At 35.6% G+C, this 25118-nt stretch overlaps 1 protein-coding gene across 5 annotated transcripts in view; it reads left to right on the top strand.

The window, feature by feature from the left end:
- Positions 1–25118, top strand: part of RBFOX1 (RNA binding fox-1 homolog 1) — a 134076-nt gene that overhangs the window by 22812 nt on the left and 86146 nt on the right. For all 5 annotated transcript variants that reach the window (XM_029084730.1, XM_010167112.2, XM_010167413.2 and 2 more), the window contains 3 exons: positions 15165–15308; positions 18187–18240; positions 23745–23837. In XM_029084730.1, coding sequence (XP_028940563.1) covers positions 15165–15308; positions 18187–18240; positions 23745–23837 — 291 coding nt within the window. The remainder of the gene's footprint in view (positions 1–15164; positions 15309–18186; positions 18241–23744; positions 23838–25118) is intronic.

Genomic DNA, 25118 nt, shown 5'->3' with positions numbered 1-25118 from the left:
AAAGATAGGAAATTGCTTTAAACTCTCAGTGCCAACTCTCCTGATTCAGTGTTGCTATTAGATAATGTTTTATTTGCTCTCTTTCCTGAGAACTTCCCTTTTCCAAGAAAGGAAAACCTGATTTCGAGAATATCTGAATTCTGTTTCACATCTTCAGTAGATGTTTCCTTAAACTTGAGTATCCGTAACCAAAGTTGTTGCCTGATTCTGCAGTAAAAGCTACATTGGTGAGACTCTGTAACAAGCAGCATTCCTATGATCAAGCAGAAGTCACTATGAGATTGGCATTCACAGCTAGATTTGAATTGGTGATTTAAGCCCTTTACAAATTCATTGAACCATCCAGTACTCTCTGGATTTTTCCTTTTTTTTTTTTTTTTTTTTTTTTTTTTTTTTTTTTTAAGTGGGAGAAGGGAAGGGAAAGGGATATTTTCTAAAAATTTAAATCATCTTCCATATTAATGAAGGAAAGGTGTTGGATGAGCTCGAACAGAAGGATGGAAAAGTCTGGTTCTGGTTTACATAAAACATTATGTTCCATGACATGAACTTCTCTGAGTTTGGTTGGGCAAGTGGAAAACTTGGGACGCGCTCCCTTGACTGTGCTAGTGCATTTAGTGTTCTATGGAAAGGATGGCATCAGAGCATAGCAGGCACAGACATGCTTTTCCATTCAAAACATTGTGTTTCTCTTGAAACGGTGCTTGCATTTGGTTGCAGCACGCTAAGATGTGAGAGTACTAAACCTAACCAATAAGAAAAATAAATCCAGCTATTTTTTCATGGAATAGCAGTAAACTAAGTTTGAAAAATTACTATCCTGCATGGGAGCTGAACTGCTCTTTAAGTTGGTGCATACTTCAGTATAAAAAGAGCAGTGTGATTTAGAAAGTGTCTTTTTGTGACATGGAGAATCCTCAAATTCTTCTGTGTTTTAGAGGGTTCAGGAATTGACTCCTTGGGCTAAGACATGCAAGTGAGCAAATGGAAAGTCACATTCAGGAATTCAGGAATAGGTGAGGGGTCAAACAATGAAAAATCTTTTATCATGCTGCCACGTTTTCTTTCTTTTCATGAGCTTGCACTGCAGCAATCAACCATTCTCTCTCAGCATGAAACTCTGCTCTCACAAGTTCACTCAGCGGTTGGTTGTGTCAACACAGCTCTTACAAAAAGGGACTTTACATGCATGACATAAGTCTGGTTCAGGGGGAGAATTCCAGAAACTAGAGTACATTGATTCCAGCTGAGCGTAAACGTTGCTTTCTAAACAACTCTTCGTAGCTACACCTGCAAATGTTCTGTCTAAAGACACCTCTTCCCTTTCTTTTTAAAAAAGTAATGTCCTTTGAAGCTGTGTAGCATAGTATTTCATTAATGATTTCTCATTTAGACAAATATTGTTAAACGTCGCAGCATTGTACAAGGAAGTCACAGGCTTTAAAAGATATTTTTGTCCAGATAGAGCCTGTTGCCAGAACAAAAATTTAATAAGTTTTATTGCAGCTTTGCAACCTTTTATAATGTTGACTTATGACGGATAAGACTTGCAAGAATTTTTAAGCTAATTTGAACATTTAAAAAAAGACTCTCATTCTGTATTGTAACAGTGATGCTTATGCTGCATGAATGACCACAGGTAAAAGTACAGTCACCTTCCTGTGTATTGAGTTCTCTTGTTTTGTGAATAATTTCTTCATATGTTAAGGTAATAACTGAGATGGATAGAACTTATTTAGGGAGAATGAGTGGATTTCCAGTAACCAAGTTATTGCCACAAGCTTTGCATCAGTCAGAAAGTCTTGGTCTCAAAAGCATTGTGTCCTGATTTATTGCCAGTGTGGGATTGCCTTTCAAAGAGTAACTTAGAAGAAGGTATTTTAGAACTTGTAGAACTTTCATAACTATTATGTAAGCTTTACAAAACATTTCTATATTTCTTAATCTATTTTACCACTCTTCACTTAAACTCTATTACTTACTGGTGCACATTTCTACATGGCAGATCTGTATTTTTGGATATTTAGAACGTGTCATATCAATTCCCCATTAACACTTCCAGAGGCAGTTTTATATAATTTATCTGTATAACCCCGTAATCCCTGAAATTATTCTCTGTGGTCAGGGAAAGCGGCAGTTTCCATAGTGGCTTAAGGTGACCTAAGCTTGTGCTGCCATAGAAAGGAATAGACCTGTCCTCTAGCTTTCTCTTGGCCCACATCATCTACATATTTGTGTCCCTTTCTTCAGTTATGATTTGGATCAGCTCACAAACTCATGTTACAAGGTGTAAATTTCCAGGTGGATCAGTGGGTCTGAACCAACACACATCTGTACAAGCACTGGAGTAAACTCAAGGCAGGGTGGAAGGAACCTTAGTCCCAAGGTGGCACGAAAGGCAGGACGTTGTCACGTGTGTTGTTGGGGCTTTAGCTGATCATGAAACCAGACCCTTAGCATTATATTTCCTTTTAGGCACATAAGAGGAAACAAGCTCCATCATGGGAGAAATAATAGAGGTGAATTTAGGACGTGTGTTGAGTAATCTGTGGCAAAATGACATGAGCAAGTAATTTTTTGGTGCTTTTTGATGGATTTATCAAACAAGCTTGTGCAGTGTGAAGCTAGAGCTCCCATTCAAAACCTTTAATCAACTCTAATCAAGATTTCTTTATTTTTGTGGGGTTTTTTTTTTTACATTTTCATTTGTTGCCTTTCTTGATTTTGCCTGAGTCTTTCAGGTGTTGAAACAAAGTTAAGCACTTCATTCCTGTTATTGAAATCCTTTGAAAGAGCAACAAGAATTACATCAGAAATAATAGTCTTCTGACTAATGGATGAAAGAGGAATAACAAAACTAATTGAGTATTTCTTTGTGTCTGTGTATCACTGCTTAAGATGCTTCATTTGGATGAAATTAATGCTTTTGTCCTTTGATGGGTAAAATGTTTCCTAGTGTGTCTGCTTATATTTTTTTTAAGATTAAACCCAAGGTATTTATTTTTAAATTATCTTATGAAAATATTACAATAATTTCATTTTTGTAGATGTAGAATGAACTTCTACAAATGTGCATAGAGTGTATGCATTTCCTTCTTGGCTAATGGAGCCAGGGTGCAGCAGATTAGAGAACAGTTTTGTTAATTGCTGTTGTTGTGATACTCATGGATGAGATCAGTAGGCAGAAATAGTTATTGAATCGATACTAACAATAAATATTGCATTAAGGCAACCTTCTAGAATTCCTTTTCCTATTTCAAGTTATTGATATGCTGATATCAATTGGATGTCCTTAACTGAACTTGACAACTGCTGAGTTACTCAAAACTCTATTAAAATATCATTAATATTCTTTTAAAAATCATATCTGCTCTTTACAGCAGAAAACTTTGCCTAAGTTTTGAGACAACACATTTAGAATCCGAAACATTTATGGTTTCTGGTGATTCTACTCCAAACATAATTGATATGCTATTCCCTGATATCCTGCTGACTATTTTAGAAGAAAAATGATGAGCCAGCAATGACAACGTAAAGCACTATGTGAAGGCTATATTCCATATTGTTAAGGAAGATAGATTGGGGAAATAATTAGTGTAGCCAAGTAATTAATAACTCTTTGGTTGCCCTGCAGTACCAGAAGCTTAAGAAACCTATCTTATTGCTCCTGTCTGTCCTCAAAATTAATGATCTCTTATTTAGGCTGCTAGCTTTCTATGCATAAGCTATCACGATAATAGCACTGCTTTCCTGTAGCCTGTGGTATCAGCATCCAGAATGCATTCATCTAGAAATGAAAGAAATAATCAGTACTGCTTTAAAGTCCACAACCTGGAACAATACTCAGTATGCTGAAGCCCCAAAGCACGTTCAATAGCAGGAACCATAGAAACTGCTGAAGCAAAGCACAAAATTATTCAGGTTCTTTTTCATTTGCTTGTAAATTTGATTAAGGGATTCTACCAGGTTATGCTTGTGTGTTGTAGTATATCTAAAACAAATGTCCCAGATAGAGTAAACCACCTTACATCATCTTCCTGGTAGTAAATTGTATTCATCTGACTGATCAAGGACCTCTAACATAAAATATTCAGAAGGGAGGTGCTTGTCTCTTCTCACTTAAGAAAGGTGTGCTGACACCCTGCCTCCTGACACCCTCCCCCTTGACCAGTATCATCATTGTAGACAGGCTGCCAACACCCTGCCTCTGACTGACATCGGCATGCAAGGTAGGATTCTCTCAAATGACACTGCTGCTGGTGGAGCCAAGGGGTGGCGTGACTCTTGACCACCTTCAAAAGGCATTTGCATGATTGGCTGTTGCTGCCAGATGACCTGGACACCAAGTGTCCCTGGCAGCCCCCTGGAGTCATGGCATCGCTCGTGATCCAGGGTTTGCTATCAGTGATTGGGTGAGTTGCCATATGGGCCTGTCGTTGATAATCTTTCTTACTGCATCTATAAAGTTTTCTTGTCAGACTTCATTACTGCTCAGACCACACACACTTGTGTTGAATGTAGTATGAGACATGCAGAGCTGGAATTGTGTAGGGGCTATTCCGGTGCCCTATGTCTGAGAGAAAGGAAAGGTGAACTTCCTTATCTGATACGAAACTCATTTAAGGTAAATGCTCTCATTAGGTTGTTGGAAGTTTGGACTAGCTCGTACAGAAGAGCAGCTGCTTTTTCTTGCCTTTGATTCTAAATGCCATTCTACATGAAGCAATGGTTTTCTTGGGAAGCACAGTGTGATGAATAAATCTATTCTGCCCATACAAAGCAATCAGGCTTACTCTGTCCAGCTTCATCACCTGGGTCACCAAAACACCACACAGTTTGCAAGTGAAGTGTCTCTCACGTTTAATCTCAACTTTTAAAGATGTGAATTATTAATAAGAATAATAGGTACAAGTGAATATCTAACATACTTTTGCCAGCAGTGAAATGGAAGGGAGGAGTGCTCTTAGGCACTAATAGACTGGACAGTAGCCAGAGTGATAGTGCTTTAGAGACAGGACAAGAGGGCCGAGCACAACAGGGACCTGGCTGCTCTCTCTGTTTCTTTTCAGCACTGTTATAGGGGATGGTGACAAAGAAATTGCTTTGGTTTGTTTTCGTTTGGTGCTTTGGATAGTAAAATGCTTTTGTAAAGGATATGGAAATAGGAACATTATACCTTTTGTAATCTGGGAAATTAGGTGAAATTAATGGGAAAGGTGAAATTATTTTGTCAAGTGGGTATAATATTGGGGTGAAGCTCTGACCCAGCTGAACTAAAAGGAAATTTTACTACTGAAAACAAGAGGGTCAGGTTTTCCCCTGCAGGGTTTAAGTCTCAGTATCTCTGAAACCGAGCGTTCCTAGAGTATGAAATATTCACAGTTACACTGGACATTTAGCAACATTACAAATGCAATCATGATTATACTGTTACATTTCTTTGTGCATAACAGCAAGTCCCACATCTATGTGCACTTTGCACTAGATAAGCACAAAGAACTGTGCACATTGTCTTCAGAAGTGGACTCTGAAGGGGATAAATTGGTGTGGCATGAACTGTGTGCCTTGCAGTTTGAGATACTTAAAATATTTTTATTTTTAGAACTGATTTGAAAAAATAATCTCACCTTGTAATATCTTGAAAGCAATGAGAATTTACTGTTGGTCTTTACTCGTGAGAAAAGGATAGCAGAGGTGTAGTTGACAAGAAAAGTCACTGATACTTCTGGTGATTTTTATCACAGTTGTAACAAAGCACAGTGATATATTTTTTTCATATGTACACCTTTGTGTAAGCATTTAAGTACAAACAGATGTGTCTGTGTAGATAACTCCTTTTCCTCTATGTTGTTATACTTCTGGGAAGCACATAGCAGGGCTGGGACTTTTCAGAATGTAAATTTATCAAAACCAGTATGATTAATTAATCAGCCAATCTCCTTAAGGAAACAGGAAAGATACAAGCCCATCGCATGTGTCAGTACACTGTTATATATTTGGGAAATTATATTTTCAGAAAGTCCCAAACTCAGTTTTAAATTATTCTCTTTGCTCACTTTTCAATGGAAAGGTAACTTTTCAGAATCTAGACCCTTTTTAAATGGAAAATGTGCAGTATTATCTAAGGAATATATGAAGTTGATTTACTATGCATGATTTTTTCAGTTCTTTGTACACATTCAGTATGGTTACATTTTTGCTCAGGATGCATATATATTTTTTCTGCTGAACTTTTCTCGATTGCTTTTTTATCAGGTTTACAAATCAAATCAAACAGGTATATTGCAGAGCTCTCTGATATTATTTTCTGCGCTTATAGCACAATGTATTGAATTATGCTTGCTCATGTACTGCTGCTGCTATTCTCTCCAGATTGAGAGAGAATGACTGTGGGGGCTGTAAATTCACTTGGCTTCCAGCACCACTGGTTAAATCAAGAGCCCTGTTCAGGCTGGAGAAGAGACAGAGCAAGTGTTCATTACACAAATCAATTTGGTCAAAAGTACAGCACAGTGGGTACTCAACCATTGCTCACATAATATTGTCAACTTAATCAAATAATGCCTCGAAGACATTCACAAGCTCTTTCTCTCTGAGAAATAACTTGATTGGTGCAGCAGGAAAAAACAGGTGCTGTTTTGAGCTTTTTTTTTTATTTAATGAGCTTTTTTAAAAAATTAAAATTCTAAAGTGCTTTACTCTTACGCAGTTATGTATATATGAGAAACTCAGTGTAGCACGAAGTTTACCATTAACTATATTTTTTAAAATAATTTATTGTTTTTCTTCTCTTTCTTTTCTTCCCTTAAATATGTTACAGGTTCCTACTAGAGTTAGGCTGTTCTTCCTCTAGACTTGGTGTGGCTTTAAAAAATGTGCAACCAATTTGTATTTTTTTTTACAGGTTACAGAGGAATGATCACGACTTGGTAAATCTTTTCAAGTTATTCTAATGCAACATATTTTCAATTTGTCCAAGAAGAAATAATAGGTTTAGTTCAATTTTAGGCATTCCTACTGTTTCTGTTCCATTTGCTCTTTAACAGCTGGGATTGAGGACAGCTTTCATTTTGTAGTGGCATGCAAACAGCTACTCTGTGACAGTATTTCATTTCTTTTAAAACAAGGTTTGAGAGTGAAAGATTTTGTCTACACCACCATTGTTTTGTAGAAAATGAAAGAGATGAGTCAATGAAAAAGAATGGAGGAAAAGTATAATACTCTCAGTTCCAGTGTAAGAAACATTATAGGACCGAGCATCTTCAGTAATAGGTGGAAAGGGATCCAGAAAATTTGTGGTTGCTGGGAAGGAGAACGGAATTGTTATTTCTGCCCAAATGGTGTACACGAGGCCCTCTCTGATTTCAGGTTCACTGAACACTTTGTTCTATTGTGTGTGATCCTTTGCCACAAATGCTAAGGATGGGAGATGACACTTTTGTGTCCAGTCAGGAATAACCTGGGAAATGGGTTTGTACAAGAGCTGGACGAGGGTTTTGAAAGCATACTATTTTTTTTTCTCCTAAAGAATGTATTTCTGGGTGAACTATATTGCAAATTTGGATTAGTGAGGTCTTAAAAAAAGGTGGGGGGCGATAATATTTTCTCCAAATAAGCAATTTTAAAATTTACTTCATCTAGAAGAACATCTTGCTTAGCAGTTTTCTTCACTTTGAGAAATTCTTTAAATTCTTGGGAAAAAGCTCGAAAGTGAAACAAAAAAAAATTATTTGCTGAAATGTTTTAGAAAATAGTTTTTTAGTTTACTTTTTTGGTAAACTATAGTATTTTCTTCACATACCAGAAATTTGTGTGCAGATTGATCCTGAGGCGATCATGTGTTCTTTGGTTGTGAGATGGAATGATCTCAGACTCTTGGTGGTTCCCTTGGCCCAAAAGGAGCCAGCAGCTCCTAAAGGACTGTGCAGGTGCTTTAGGAGTACAGCGCAGGCCACCACCTCTGTTTGCATGATCACTACCAAACAGATTTTATGAAGAATCAGACATGCCGGTGGCCAGTTGTTAGAAGGAACTTTTTCAACCACTAAACTTCTAAAAACTTGCAGCGTAACTGGCACTCCTCATTTTTCATTGCATTTAACCTCCTCTCAGTGAAAATAGAAGAACTGGTAATAGTGACAGTTGTGGAAAAACCAGGCTGGCCAAAATAAATAGTGTTTTAAATTGATTTTAAGAACTTGACATCAGTGTGAAGTCTTTTATGAACTGGAGTGAAGTCTTTTAAGAACAGAAGATTTCTGCTTCTAGAACCGAGTTAAGGAGATAAAAAATCAGTATTTTGGTAAAGATAAAGAATTTATTTACTAAACAGTAGATTTTATTTCAGCTGTCCTTATAATGGATTTGCTTTAAAAATATACCATATATGTATACTGAAAGTATTGGATATGAAATATAGAATCATATTTGAGACTCCTCTTTGATTTGGGTTTGCTTACCTATAAGAATTGTTTCACTTTTAATTTATTCTGACACCTAAGTCTTCAAGTAGCTTACTGAAGTAAAGGGAGTTATTCTCAATTTATTTCTGTGTATGTGAGAATTTGGTTTTCTATTCCTGTATTCTGTATTTATAATCCTCATTATATGTTTTAAGACTATCATGTATTAAGATTCTTTAATATTTTATAACTACAAATACATGGTGGAATGGGAACCAAAATGATTTGGCCAGAACAGGCAGGGAGTATGACAGCGCTAGGCAGTGATAGGTACTGAAAGGGAGAGACAGAAGAACAAATCAGTAAAAACAGATTCCTGTAAAATGTGTATAAATATTAAAGAGAACTGAGACTCAAAGAAAAGTTTTATATCAGATGTAACTTGCATTAGCTCCAGTAACAATGTTTTCTGAGTGCAGACTAGTGAAGGATTTTCATATCGGTGTTATTTTTACCTGAGTATATTTCAAACTGGCAGAGAAACATTGTATACAAGGGCATCTGATTTTAGTACTAGTTTTCTTAAAATCTTTGTTATTATCATTTATACCTCCACACGCTTCCAGTAGCTGATTTGATAATTTCAGTGATAAATATTAATACGATTCTATACTTAGGCAATATTATGAACATATCTATTTCATTTAAATTGGCTAGATCAAGAAGTCGGTTTCACAATGTTTGTTTCTCTGAGGGGTTAGCTATATTTGCTCTTTTTTGTGTTAAATAGTTTCTCTTCAATATTTATGAGATGATAACAGAAAACATTTTTATTAAAATGGAGATATGTATGTATTGAATAATAGTGGACAAAGGTCAAGAGAAAACTGAACTATAAAGAGAACTATCAACAAATAATAATAGCATGACACAGGGTCTTAAGATAGGAATATTTATTCTCTGAAATGATAAATTAAAATTGACATATAAAGACAGATTTCTGCATAGAGATGTAGGCATGCCTCACGTGATTTTCTCTGAATGTTGTCCATGCCTAAATTAAATTTCACCAAGATTAAACTTGTTTAGCTCATATGTATTGATTGAGTTAGAAATTATTACGGAAAATTGAGCATCTCAATTCTGTGTGAAGTGCCTGCAAATGCCATCAACAGTCGTTAAAGGATTCAAGTTTCAGCAACTTATTTTAACATTTATAACATAAAATGGTACTGGAAACTTGCAATTGTGTATTAATAAATATCCATAGCAAATGTTTTTTACATAAATAAGATTTTGTAGCAGTCTCTGTCATTTTATAGTCAATAGGATGCCAAAGTTTTCATCCTGTGGTTCCCTCCAGGCAATACTCATCAATAATCTGCTAAAATATGTAACTGTTTATTAGGTTTTTTAAATTAGAAATATGTTCTCAGTGGAACCAGAAAGTAAGTCGTGCAGCAAATCGGTGGAAATGACCTTTCGGTGAAGATGACAAATGACATCTTAAACCTCAGAGCTACAAACTAACCTGATACAATGCTGACTGACGTGCATAGGAAAGAAGCCAATCTGTAGTCATCTTTAAGGGTGCTGAGAGCCCGCAGTTACCATTGATTTCTTAGAGCACTGAGGGTCTGTACTGCCAGTGCTTTCAGCTCCCACTGTATTCGGAGCTTTACTTCTCCATCTACCTGTTTAGAAAAACAGCTTCTTTTGCAATTATTTGAATAGTCAAACGCTGGATATTTTTTTCATAGCTCTAACAGTTATGAAGGATGATGTAGGGTTCTAGAAGTGTTTACGAACTTTACAGTGTCATAGAAATTCCATACCTCAGGTTTTGCAAATGAAAGCAGTCTGGTTTGGGGTATTTACTGATGCTCTCTAATAAACGCTGTACCAATTGTGACCACACTGGACCACATTGTACTCACATGACACTGTTGTGACCAATTATGACACGATAGAAGGACATAAAGTGACATTAAAAAAATTCAAAATTGTGTTGCAAATTCATAACTGCAAAAACTATATGCTGTTGAAAATAAAGTTGTAAATCTTGATTAGAAAGAGCAAACTAGAAAGGAGTTGTTCCCTAGTAATTTAAGGCGGTGCCTTATCCAAGGTCACAATTGTAGAAGAAGAGGGACCCTTAAAGGCCTCTGGGTAACTATTAGAGGAAAAAAAGAACTGTTTGCTCTGAAAATTATCATAGCTACTCAGAGCTCTGGTAAGATTCAGTGGATGAGATCTTCAGTGGGCAACTGGAGGTACAATACTGAAGTCTTGAATAATAGGGATTTCAGGTGATTTGATACTTTGTGCAGCCAGACTGGCAATTGAGATTGCTGTTGGAAGGGGCTGGTGACAAGTTCTGTGACTGAATGTACAAAAGGAAACCAGGAGAGAGGTTCTTCTGGAAGGGATTTGAACCAGGATGGTGAAACTGATACCTAATGCCAGGCCAGAGGGAATCTTTGAGAGTGAACATGAAACACAATCTTGGGAAGAAGGGTAAGAGAACCTTTCTTCTTTGTGTGATTCCTCACTGTAGAAGTCAGCCTCAGCCAGGTGGTTATTACAGTAATTTCCTGACTGTCAGAAAAAGATGGAAGAAACAAATTAAAGAATATTCAGGTAAATTAGGTGTGGTGGGTTTTTTGGTTGATTGGTTGGGTTTTTCAGCTAACTGTTTCTAATTAGCTCCATTCCAAGGTATTAAACTGATAATATTTTTGTCTGTCTCTGTAGTCTTGTGGAGAATGAGTAGAGATATTGGAGAACTGGAGTAGAGAAGACATAATGCTGGTTTTTAAAGAGGAGGGAGAGAGAAGTGGTGGTTATATAGGCTAAAGGGGTGTGCTCTCATCAGCGTTTCAGTCCTGGAACAAGTAGACACATGCTGCATCTTTAAAACCTGAAAGTACAAGAAAGAAGAATAGCCATCAGCGTAGATTTGTCAAAAAGATCGTGTCTTTTACTTCTGCAGTGGCCTTGTGGACAGAGGAAAAGCCTCAAGTGTTATATTTTGTTTTTCATATGGCTTTGACACTTTCACACAAGGCATGCTTTTAAGCAAGGTGGGAAATACAGTAAACATGCAACTACAGTAGGCAGGGTGGAAAACTAGAAACTGTATTTAAGAAGTAGCTCCCTATCAAAATAAGATTTATTGAAAGGAATTCTGCAGGGATTTGTGGTGACTCAGTATTTTTCAGTATTTTCATTAATGATCTGAATGATGGAATAGAGTGTATACTTATTAAATTTGCAACAATACCAAGCTGGGAAGGACTGCAGGTGCATTGCAGGACAGGATTAGAATTCAAAATAATCTTGATAAATTGTAGGTATCAGCTGGAAAAATAAGGTGCTATTCAAAAACATCAAATGCAAGGTGTTTACACAGCAATAACAAACTGCACAAATATGGCATGGAAAATCACTGGTTAGAGAGCAGTTCCATAAACAATGCATTTACATTGCCATCTTCTAGAGGAAAAAAAACACAAGACATGCACAGGGAAAAGCAAGGACCACCAGATAAATAGCTCCAGTGGTGAATAGTTGGTTTAAGGTTTGTAATCTCTTCATAAAGTTAAATTCATTACCTTTCTGATACGTGAAGGGAACTGTGATACAGCTTTGTACTCAAAAAAATTAGGTCATGTGTGAAACAGCTCACAGATTGTCCTCCCTTTTGTGTAATTTCTGTTTAATGATAAGGCTTAGGGGCTTATATATTTATTTGTTTTGCATAAAGCGTACTAATTTGCTTGATGGAGTCAGGAGAGGCTATTGAAAGAGACCAAACACATAATAGATCAGGACTTGTACTGATTGCATACTAGACTGCAAGGGTGCAGCAAGGTTTATGTCTTACCAACTTCAAATCATTTTTAAAGAAATATCAAACACTGGTCTTTAGATCCTCTAGAAATGAAAATATTCTCTTGAAGTGTGTTATTTATGTATAAGGTAAATTGTATTCTAGCTCCTTGAGTCTATAGGGCTTTGAAACTTTACTTTCTGGGATTTTGCAAAATCCAGCCTGTCCTGTCGTGTGTGTGTTTTACATCCTTGGTGTTACTTGGGAAGTTTTATATCAGCTTCATGTTCCAATTTTAATTTGCAGTTTTCCTTCTCCAGATCTCCTAGGCTCATCTGTAGATTTCTGGTTGATAATACCCTTTGTAAAGACTCTGTTACATTGTCAAGCCTTTTAATATATTTTAAATGGTTTAGCTCTGTTAATTCTGCCACAGACTACTTCAAGGGCATTTACAGGTATGAATCTTTGATGATAGTGAAGTTTCTGGTTTTCAGTCTTCACTACCCAAACTCTGAGACATTCTTTCCTGTAACTGTAAATTTCAGGCTTCTGTGAACAAAAGTGGTAAAATAGAAAAGATATACCCAGAAAATAACAGTACCTGGATTTACCCACCTGGATTCACCCCTAATTTGTAGCTCCTTTATTTTAGCATCATCTTCAGAAACCTCACTGGCTTTTTCTTGGCAGTATATCTGTTCAGCTTCTTGGTACAGAAGTTGCTCCTAATGTTTTGGTATGCTAACAGTGCACAGTTCAACCCTCCTACTCCTTGTTTCTCATAATTTATATTAATACAATGAACAGAAATTGCTTTTTCCAATTTGCATTGATACAGTACGCTGGTTATATAATTTCTTCCTGGGGCACCCTTTGTTTCTGAAGCTGAACAGCACCTTCAGCATTCTTTAATTCTCTTCAGATTAATCTAATTGACCTTAAATTCTTCTGGAGTGTTGTATTTCAAGAGTTTCCAGTCCCTCATGCCCCACCTGCTCTCATATACCAAATTTCCTTCATATTTCTCTCCTTCTAAGGCCTGAAAGTAATCCCTGTGGTGTTTATAAAAGGAACAGTCAAGTTGTGAATTTTTGAGTTGGTTTTAGGTAGCAAGAGATTAACATGGAACATGTTTTTGTCTCTTAACAGCTATGTGTCATGTTTAGTATTTAAATCACTAGAAATCTGTAAAGATGAACTGTTCAGTTTTTGGGACCCTGCCTGTGAGTTCAAAGAGTAGCAGATGAAGAGATGTGGTGGCACTGACTCAGCTTTAGATTTACACTTGTGCTGTTCCCAGTTCCTTGTAGGGATCACTTGAAAATCCTTCTTTAGTGGTCACAAAAGTTTGTTTTTGTGTACAAGTATCTTCGTATCCCGTGAAATGCGGACACTGCTGATGAACTCATGCTTCTGCAGAAATGATAAGGACCTTTATTTGTAAAGTGTTCTTAGCACAGAAGTAAAGGCAATACAGCAAATCGTAGATGTTTGTACTTTGAGAACATTTGCATTTACTGGAGAAGATGATGTTACATATAACTTGCTAGAATTAAACTTATATGTAGCTATTGCTGATGTAAATCATGTATTCAGTTTGAGTTCTTTTGCTTCCTCAACAGGCTTATTGGTACTAAAACTGTGTGGTAAGCTTTACTTTATTTAATCATTTTTATTTTGCTTAAAACTTGTCCCTTAAAAGAAATTTCATACTAGCAGGAAATGGGAGATGTCTTTTTTTTTTTTAATGAAAAAAGTCAGAAAGACAAGCTGAACTGTGACATTAGAACACAAGAGAAAAATGAACACTTGGAAGATGAATATACTCGGGAGGAAGAGGAAGGACAGAGAAAATAGAGTAACAGTTGTAAGATGATCCTTGTAGCTTCATTCAACTATTTTCTTTCCTCTTCTTTTTTTACAAGTACTCTCTAGCAGTGGAAAAGAAAATAACTATGCTGGTTTTCCCTACTTGTGCAAAATCTTTTTCTAGTCAATGTGTACATGCAGTGATTAATTAGGCATTGTATGATATCATTAAAGAACACAGCCCAGAAATTTCTATCATATAATGATAAATCAGCATTGGTTAGTTTTACTTTTTGGATGAAAGACATTGTTTTTTCCTAATTCCTCTAGGAGTTTATAGTTCTGTTTGTTTGTTAAATTGTAATACACAGCGATGTCCTTCAGTTATAAAATAGCATTTTAAAACTAGGGAACAGGATCCCTATAAGAAGTACCATGATACAGTCTTATTTTGGTGAGACCAAATATGTGTAAAACTTCGTTTCCGGGTCTCACTTTTGTGTCAAGCAACCTTCACCACTGATTGTACTTCTGTTCCCTTTCACAACTCAAGGCCTTTTCCATAATGGTGACCATTTATCTAGACAAAATGACCCTCTGGTGCCCATTAGCATTGCTTATGAAATGGCAACTAGGATATGATGTGTTACGTACCTCCTGTGTAGAAGTCCCAGTGGTCCCTGAATGAAGGTACTAATTTTACTTGAAGGTGTATAGCTTGCTTCTGCAAGTAGGTTGTTGTTTGGACATGGAGATTCTGTTTCTTCCATTAGCAAACACTGATGAAGTTAAAGAGGATTCAACAGTCTTGTAATACAGGGAGACATTTTTATTCATTATTTAAAAATAGTGAAGAAAACCAGAAATTAGTAATCTCCTTTCTATTCTGCAGTTTATTCCAAATACATATTAGGAATATCCCTGAAAACATATATTGTTGTGACAGATCCAGAAATTGGTTTCATTTTCATGTACTTCAACTTCTGGTATTCTTCAGTACCTCTGAGCAGATTTAACTCCTTTTTAGTCTTTTTTGATAATTTAAGGCCACCACTTTATATTAAAAGTGCCAGAATTACTTACAGTGTGCTTTACTTTGTTTTGCTTTACCCTTTTAGCAGACAGATGATGCAGCACAGACCGATGGCCAGCAACAGACACAATCTTCTGAAAACACAGAAAACAAATCACAGCCAAAACGGCTTCACGTCTCAAATATACCATTCAGATTCCGGGATCCAGATCTTAGACAAATGTTTGGTGTAAGTACTCATAATTTATTTATACTTTTTAATATGTGTGTTGCAATAGGTGTTTCCTATTATAGGTAACCGTCAGAGCAGTATCTCTGATTTAGGCTAACTGTTTTCAGTAAAGATTCTCTTTTCATTTATTTATAGCCAAACATCTGATTCTCTAGTCACAATTGGGAAAAGAAATTCTACTGATTCTACTCTATGTGATACAGAGGAGTGTATTCTATGTATTGTGCTGTTTTGTATTACATTCAAAAAAAGATGCCTACATTGGCTTAAAATACTGAATGCGTATATATATATATTTTTTTTTTTTTTTTTTCCTGGTATATACGTCTGGATTTATGTGCCTGTATGTATTGATTTTGGAGAGCATGAGGTAAAATAGCAAATGATTGACCTTATGAGCAAGGGCCCCAAATCTATAGAAAACATGGGCTGAATTTAAGCGGGAAGTCCAGGAGTAGGAATCCTCACCTGTCCCCACAAGTATTGTAGGTCTGTAAGCTTCTAAAGTCTTTGCCAGTATTTTTCTGAGTGTCTCTCAATTTTTGCTTTTTCCCAGGCCATTAGCTACCTTCATGTGCTTTGGCTGTTTCACACATCCCATATGTGCCATCAGTTCTAGTCTCATAGCCATGAGAGGTTAGACCTGGTTTCTCCTCCCTACTCCAAGAACTCGGGTTTATTCTGAAATCTCACTAAATAAAATCTGGAAATAGTACTTGATTAGCTATTCGAACCCAGCTTTTCCTTTTCCAAGACAGTACTCTAAGAATTTGTGTATGTCATGGTTTAACCCCAGCCAGCAACTAAGCATCACACAGCTGCTCTTGCTTTCTTGTTTCTGATTCACTAAAATTTAATTCTCTTTTGCATTGCAGTTTGTTATACAGTGTAACATCAAGTACTTCATGGCATTATACTTCTCTCCATCTTTCATGTTCAGTTCAGATTTTTAAGTTCTTCCAATGTCGTAGTATGGGGTTTAAGACATAGTGTTTGCCAGTATTTATTTGTATGAAGTGAAGGAAATAGTCGCTCGAAAAAAAATCTTGTTATAATATTGGGAAATGAGAATGACTGTTTTGCCATATTTGACTTGCTACAAGTAGCCTCCCCTAAATGCAGCTTACAGCACATCAGCAAAATAGCAGAAGGCATAATAATTAACCCTCTAGGGAAAAATATGCAAATTTATTTAAATTAAACAAACCACTTAAAATAAATGGATTTTATTTGAAAGTACATTAAATGAAAGAATTTTTTTTTTGAGGGATTGTACTAATTTATAAGTGAATAAAAACTACATTTCTTATCAGTATTTCAAAGTGTCAGTTCTCAAAAGACTAACAGTGGAGAATGACTAGAGTTTTCCAGCTTTAGAATGACTGGTAACAGTAAACTTTTAGCTTCTGAAATGATAGATAAATTAAATTTCTGCAAGTGTGAGTTGAAATACCTGATATGAAATATCATGACCGTATTATACATATAGCAGGTGATCTTTTTACATGGACATAAATACAGAAGAGGAAGATTGTTTAAACATTAACTTGATATAGGCTAAAGTTGCAGTTTAAACATTAATTAGACAGTGAATGCAAGAACTTAAAATAAGCCAAGGGCTAACAAATTATGGTTGATTTTCATAACCAGCTTGAAACACTTTAGTAAACTAGAGAAGGAATACTGTCCTTCCTGGCCCGTAGTTTTTTGTTGTATATTAAAATACTGAAGTGTAGGCTCATTTCTGCAGCTCCTTGGACTACTGTTAGATTACTCTTTATTTGCCTGCCTCTAATTTCTGCCTTTTTGCTTAATATATTGTGTCACTTATCAGTGTTGACACTGATCTATACTGCACGTTAATGACATGTGAAATAACAGTGATGACCCCCTGATACATTACAGTGTCACATCACAAAATGTGTCATATTAGGAAGTGTTCTAACTAAACACTCCTCAAGTCAAACATTTATTATCTTATTAAGGCAAGTCCAATAGAGCCTTTTTCTTTGGGATGGCATCTGTGGTCAAATTTTGTGTGTGTGCACAATGCCTAGATGATTGTGAGTGCTATTGTAAGGTCAGCAGTAATAACAGTTACTACCAATATTACAATGCAAGTGCAATTCTGAGCAGGGAAACATCCCTTATCCAGTGTACTGTAGCACTAAAGACAAGAATAGCTTAGGAAGCTTCCCTCCACTCTTGCTTATCCCTTTCCAGCAAGAGTGGAGGGAAATCCTCTCTCCTTGAGGCCAGTGACAAAACTCCCAGCTGGTTTAATTTTCTTCCTGTAAAGCAGAAGTAACCAAACTCCTCCTTTGCCTGTCCTGGAAAGCAGCTGCAAAAAGTCTTCTGACACGAAGGTCCTTCAGAGGGAAGGATGACCAGAGGGTGACAGTGTTCCCACAGCTGTTAGTCCTGTCTTGTTAGTGATGATTATTACACTCCAAGCAAATTAACCAGTAGCATACTACATATGAAAAAAAATGGTGGTGGCAGCTGGACTGGATGGATCACAAGGAAGTAACCTACTGTGTGCAAAGACAAAATAAGAAAAGACACTAGAGACTTTTCATTTCACTATGATCACAGTTTAAGAATGATTTCCTCTTTGTCAGGTGCTTTCACTGAACTTTAAGTTCATAAATGCACATGTGGAATGATAGTGACCAGTGTAATAATACACTGTATTTAGCTGTAATATTGATCTGGCTCCTCTTCAGTGTGTCTTTTTTGGTGCTTGCCTATCTTTGATTTTATATTCTTTAACTTTGTATGTGGTGCACCATTTTCTGAAACAAACATTTGTACTGTATGTGATAGCAGTGTTGAAGTTATCTTATTTTCATGTAACTTTTTTATTTCTTTGCAGCAATTTGGTAAAATCTTAGATGTTGAAATTATTTTTAATGAGCGAGGCTCAAAGGTAAGCAGTTTAATTCACCCGTGGAATTTTAAAGTTTGTTTAATATATTTATATGAGTAAAAGGAAACAACTGCACTGCTGTAAAAAATAATGTCTGCAATTCCATGTTAGTAAAAACATCTTCTGAGCTGTCATTGAGTTTCCTAAGCAGCATGAAAATCATTGGACTCATTTTGTATCTTGTAAAGGGGATAATTTTAGCTACTCCAAACTGTCATCTGTTTTATGGGAAGGTTGATTTCTGCTGTCTTTATTCTTCAATGGTAATGATCTTGTTTATTTTACAAGATGAGTCCTTACTTACAGATATTTGCAGGCAGGTTTGTATTAGTATGGGTATTTTTTTCATCTATTGAAATGAAAGATGATAATGATACCTAATAACTATCCTCTTTAGTAATTAGCTGAGAAAATACATGATTGTTCTAGATTATCCAAGTGCAGATGTTTTCATCTTTAGGTAAAGCTTCAGTACACCAACCCTTTGAAAACAATCTGTTTTAACATTTACTTGATTAAAAGAGTTCTTATTGCATTGCAAAAATAATTTTTTTAAAAAAGTACTTTGCCTTAAATGCATACTTCAATTCATTCAATAGTTAAGAAATAAAGCAAGATAGAATGGCTATGATTGCATTAGCATCGTTAGCTGCTGCAGAACAGTAGCCCAGTATGCTTCATCTGTCATAGCAGCTGCAATATAAGGGTTTATGTGTATGTTATATGCATGGTATCTTTTTCCTTTTCCTCCCATGTCAGACACAGTAGAATGTTTATCCACCAGTTCTTCAGTCTTCCTGTAACTCTTATATATGATTTATTACTAGTGATGGAATTCTTTTCCTGTTATAGACATACTGTAGTCTGTCATATTTTGAGGATCAGATATCTCTTAAATCTCTCTTAAATCAGATAATTTTAATTCTGTTAATTTTTCCCTTAATGTTTTTGTATTTATAGTCCTAAGTTAAAGCCAGCACCTTTTTTAAAAAAGCGAATAACTGAAATGTCCTACATTATTCTGATATTCATTAGTTAGTGCCCTTGCCTGCTAGCCCAAACCCAATTGGAACATTTACTGTTTTTTCAGTAAACCACTGAAATGTATGGAATTTTTGGTGGCTTAAAATCTCCTACTCTTGCTGAAATATATTATCATTAAATTATGGCTGTTCAGTAGTGTTTGCGAAAGAAGTTGATTGTCCAGAACTTACTTCTTCTGGATAGTATTATAAATTTCAAAAGGCACTCCACACTTGCCACTTCTGGTTCTGTTGAAGATGTAGTGGAGCCAAGTACTCATGTCATGGTGGTGTTGGTTTACACATTTGTTTAGCCATTCAATCTTACACTTGTAGGACTTTTAACCACCACGTCTGCATCAGACTGCTTAAGTATAAGGCTTTTTAAAAATATTTGGGGGGTGGGGAGGTATTTCTGAAATTAGTTTTTTAAATAGTGATCTTGAAGTAGTGAAAACATCCCAGTGCCTTGTGCTAAAAATAAGCTCTTAGAAGAAACTTGACAAGGAAGAGGTTTTTCTAGGTGGGCTTCTAGTCACTACCTCTGTTACACACTGTGTTAGAGACTCTAAGATCTATTCTTATTAAATACTTCTGCGCTATCCAGTGCTGTGTTGGTGCATCCAAGCTGGTTCTGAGTAAGCTACTGAAGATAATTAAAGCAGTTCTGTGATGCATGTTGTTGCTTATATGTGCTGCTTCTCATCTTATTTAGTTATTTCAGGTATAGCTACCTAGTATTTTGATTTGCAGAAGTACATTTAGATTCTCCTAATTAAATAAAACGTTAAAAAACAGGATTAGAAATAAGAGGATTTTTTTTTTTTTTTTTAATCTGATCATTTCATGTCCATTCTGTAGGCTTTAAGATGCACCAGATTAAAGTCCCATTCCTGGCAGTGCTTATCTATGTTTTCATAAAATCCCACTGAAACTGAAAGGACTACTAAGTGGTCTCAAACTGAGTACAGGTAAAAAAGTTTCCAGGATCAAAATTCAAATTTTGTGTCTAGCTGCAGTTTGTCCTGAAAGAATTACTAGAATTTTTTTTGTTTCTGTTTTTATTTCTTTTTGTTCCAGTAATTAATGTTTAAAAAGATTCTTGCAAAAACAACAGGAGTGAGATCATTTGCATACCGTAATAGTTGAGAAAAATGGAATTGCAGATTCAAAAACCGTAATGCTACAGTACCACCATAAAGTATAAAATAATTTTGCAGAAGGGAATGTCTCCATTAAGGAAACCCTAAAATAATACAAGTTCATACTACAAATTTCTGTTTGTTTGGGGGCATAGTAATAATAAAGATAACTTTGCTAGAATTGTATGGCAACACTGAGATATTTGAAACTCTTCTTTTTATAAGAACTCTAAGAAATTCAGCATTGTTTTGGTGTAGATCTCTCTTACAACCTGTGTTGAAGAAATGAGGCTTACTTTTGCCTATTCTTGAAGCTGTTGGTTAAAGTAGCATTAAAAACTGCTAGTAACTTACCTTTCTCTGCATTTACCACTCATCTTAGAAGGACAATTTGAAGTCTGGCTTCCATTACTGTGCATATTTTAACACGACTCTGCTGTTTTAAGACTGAAGCTCTCCACAGAGCTGCGAATAGCTTTTGTCTCGGGCACAATTGCACAGCTGCAGAGATAAACGAACATCAACAAGTACCTTTTTTTTTTACAGTTGTAAATTAATGCTCTATACAGCTATATACTACATATATACTTTCATAGATCTGTTTGTATGGATATGTATTAATATATATGGTATATTTTATATTATTATATATTTCTTCAAAGGAGAAGAGCTCCAAAGCACCTCCCAAAATAAAATAGAACCTTCTCATGTACTAACTTGGCTATTATTAAATCATTTGTCAGACTTTAAAAATAAAATTCAGACATTTACATTACCGGTAAATAAAATACATAGTATGCTAAGCTAAAGTAGCTGTTGAATCAGCTGCATATAAAATTAATGTGTTTGTGTAGATATTTGAATGCGTGGTGAATGAATCTATGTTCTGTGATTAAGTTTCTGTGTCAGCTAGGTAAAATTAAAGATTTCCATAAATAATAAGAGCTTAATTTAAATAACACTAATTATGAGAATAAGTACAACATAAGAAATTAAAAAATTACAATGAGTATTCTTTTCAGAATCTTTGAAGTTACTGTCTTATCTTGGCTTGTGACTTCACTTTATATCTTTTTCTAATTTTTGAATATAATTAGGTTTTTATCTTTCCCTTCAGTTGTTTGAAAAAAATTAACTGGTAGTGCTGTGAGCTAAGAAAACTGATTCAAAATTTTTAAAAAAACAACTCCCACCAAATATTTGCAATTCTGAGAAGGGGCAGTTGCTCAGCGAGGAGTAGAGGGGAGAACACAAAGAACGGGGGGAATTCACACTATTGCATGGAGTTCGGCTCATTGGATCGATGGTTTCAGTGATGTTTTCTGCTGTGACATTTCATCTTAAATTATGAGTTTTTTACAGAGTTTTTACAAGATGGGAGGGAGCAGTTGAAGAAGAAATAAAAGTTGAAAGTTGAGGATGGCTTTAGGTATAATAAAAGCCAATGTGGGCATCCAAAACATGGGGCTTAGTACTGAGGGAGGGGGATTTACTTTCTCTCAAACACTCTTGTGCTTTGGGGGAAAGTGAGTTACATCCTGCATGTCTTTGGGCGAGCAAGGTTGTGGCTTTGTGCTAAAATTGTGGAGAGTAGAGTGGAGAAAATGTGTGGAATCAGGTGTTCTGAGAATGGCTTCAGCTAGAAGTGGAACTGCTGATAGAGCCCTTCTGAGCTCAGACTTCAGTGTGCCCTTGCAAGAGGGAAAAAATGGAACAACAGACAATGTGTTTAAGCTACAATGAAGAGAATGGAACGTAAACTGCTACTGCATATGAATGTTGCTTTCTGTGTTCTAATCTGGCATAAATGTGTTATTTGAGTAGGTAAAATAACCCTAATAACTCACATAATGATCCTGATAGTTTCTTAATTCTTTTTGTCAATCTTAATAGTTCATATCCAGTGTTTTTCTCAATACTTGGTGTCAGTTTTGCCTTAGTTTCGTATTTGGTCTCTCCTTTGTATAAAATGTAAAAATCTCTTCACTTAAAAAAAAAAAAAAAGTAATCAAATGCTGTGTGCATAATAGGTACAACTGCAGGGAGTGTGTGTGAATACTGACCACAAAACTTAGGGAATGGGCTGGAGAAAGAGGAGCTGCGTGCCTTATTGCTGAGGAGCAGTGGAAAGCTTTAACTCCATAGTTCAAACTAAAGTAACAGTAAAGAAGAAGGTTGTAGTAGCACTTCAGATACGTGCAGCAATGCCTATTCCTTAGAAAGCAGCCGTGTGTAACTTGCAAATGTTTCTTGTTATGAAACACCAAGGATCTAGAAGCTGATTTGTTCATATAACTTGGGGAAATCATGCAAAGGCATTGTAGTGCTATTGTAAGAATTTACTTCAAAGGGTTGGTGTATGTTTCTAAAATGTTTTTTGATGTGTGTTTTTTTTAAAGAATATTTGCCATTGTAAAGAGTGTTTAATTTAGCACAATAAAAAGAGTTTTAGTAGGATTGGAAATGTTTGTTTAGTCTAATATTATAGAGCAAAGCATTTGTCATAGGCAGAATTTCATTTGTCGAGTATTCTCCTGTCCCACTAACAATGGGATTCTGGAGTTTCACCAGTTGCATGTTCTATATATGGGAAGAAATATGCATAAATAGTAAATGAACCAGTTAAACTTATTCAAAACATTTGCATTTTTATTCCTTTATTAGAGTTTCTTTTCTATTCACATCATGTGATTTTATTTGATCTATTAATACAAGGAAGTTTATACTTTGTTCTAAAAGTACTTTTGTTTTGTTGGTGGTTTTCTTTTCTTTTTTTTCTTTTATAAAAAAATAAGTAAAGGCTGTATAGTTTGACAACAGTTTAAGTTACCCTAGTGTTGCATGGGAACAATGTTTCTTATGATCAGAACAGCATGATTAAGTAGGCAATGTTTTAGAGTATATTGACATTCAGTGTTGAATTTTGTGCACATGTTTTTTATTTCGTTGAGATATCTGCATGTCATTAAAATGTGGTTCATTTTCTTTTCTCATTAGTTCATTTTTTTCTATGTGAAGACACTGTAATTTATTTTAATTTCATTTTCTTATTGTTAGATTTATTTTCCTCTGTAGTGACATGTAGAAAGGTATTTTTGGTATTGTTCTTTGAATTTCTCAGAGGGTATTATCTAACTGATGACAGAAAAAATTTGTTCACATTTGTCGCTTATTTATTGCACATCTCAATACGATTATAATTTTTCTAATTTGCATGTTACAGAAATGAAGCAAGGACAAGAAACTATTAAATTAAAGAGAGAACATAAGCAAACAAGTGGTCATTGACTGAAATAATAATGTGCATGTTGTTTTCCCCCCTTCTCCCTCCTGCATGCAGGGATTTGGTTTCGTAACTTTCGAAAATAGTGCTGATGCGGACAGGGCGAGGGAGAAATTACACGGCACCGTGGTAGAGGGCCGTAAAATCGAGGTGCATGTTCAAAATATTTTCCTTTTCATCTTTTTTATAAATGTCTGCTTCACTCTCATTTGTTGTTTCAGATGCATCATTGGTGTCTTCCGTGTGCTCCCCTTCCCCCTTCCCATTGTTTATATATATATTTATATATAAAGAGAGAGAATCTGGCCTTACTTGGGTTTTTTATTATTATTTCTTTTGTAATTATTATTATTATTATCATTATTGCTGAAAGGTGGATGACAGAATTGAAAAAAAAAATGAAAGCTTTAATATTTTGAAGTTATTATTTTGGATGTTTTGTAAATCAATGGGTGCAGTAGATTCCAAAAACCAGCCAACAACAAAAAAAAAAAATAAATTGAGAACAACAAAAAAAAAGTGTGACAGACAAAACAAAAACAAACAAAAGGTTGGGTTTTTTTGTTTTGTTCTTTTTTTTTTCTTTTTTTTTTCTTTTTTTTTTTTTTGCTGCAGGGTTGATGTGGGATCCACAGTGGCTTTCAAAAAATTCAGATTGGGAAAGAAGCATCCAAAAGATGTACAAGAAAAAGAAACAAAGCCAAACTAGAAACTGACCAATTTTAACATTTACTTTTTAATGAAAGCATCAGGCTGCTTTGGCTGGACGGCCTGAGCCATTCATGTCTATTAAAAAACCAACAGAAACGTGTTTTAGTACCACTGGGTCCCCTTCAATACTGCCTCAGTCGTATTTGTTAGAATTAAAAAAATACCAATTGAAAATGCTGTCGTCTTTTGAGTAAGATGTTGCATATTTTGCCTTTTCATTTTCCCCCTTCGACGGTAGCGCTTAGGGCCCTCACCAAACTCTCAGTAACCATGGTAACTGTATACATACCCATGCTGGCGATGGTGCTGAATGGTAAGTGGAGAAGTCCATCTGCCGTTTCACGTATTTAGCGCTGATATACCACGTGAATTTTTTTGACTTGTTGTATTAAGTTTTCTTGATGCTACATTTTTTTCTATATTGGTACGCCTGTAATTGAGTGTACGTTTTAAGCAAGCCTGGGAGGCACTGATTGGATTGAGGATATGACTTCGTGCACATCTTACTCAGATTGTTAACTCCATATTGTGTTAAATAATGCACCCTCTTTTTATCCTTTTGTTAGCTGTGATTTTAAAGCTTGAATGATTTTGTTAATTCTTGCAATGAAAAAGGCTCTTGTTCCAAGTGTTGAATGCTAGATGTTGCTTTTCCAATGGTACTTCTCTTCTAAAGGGTTATGTTGCACACTGCTAAAATTCGTTTGTCCCTTTTTTTGA

The sequence above is a fragment of the Antrostomus carolinensis genome, unplaced genomic scaffold (assembly GCF_000700745.2).
Source record: "Antrostomus carolinensis isolate BGI_N321 unplaced genomic scaffold, ASM70074v2 scaffold6980, whole genome shotgun sequence".
Classification (NCBI taxonomy): Eukaryota; Metazoa; Chordata; class Aves; order Caprimulgiformes; family Caprimulgidae; genus Antrostomus; species Antrostomus carolinensis.
This window is presented reverse-complemented; position numbering and strand designations above follow the sequence as displayed.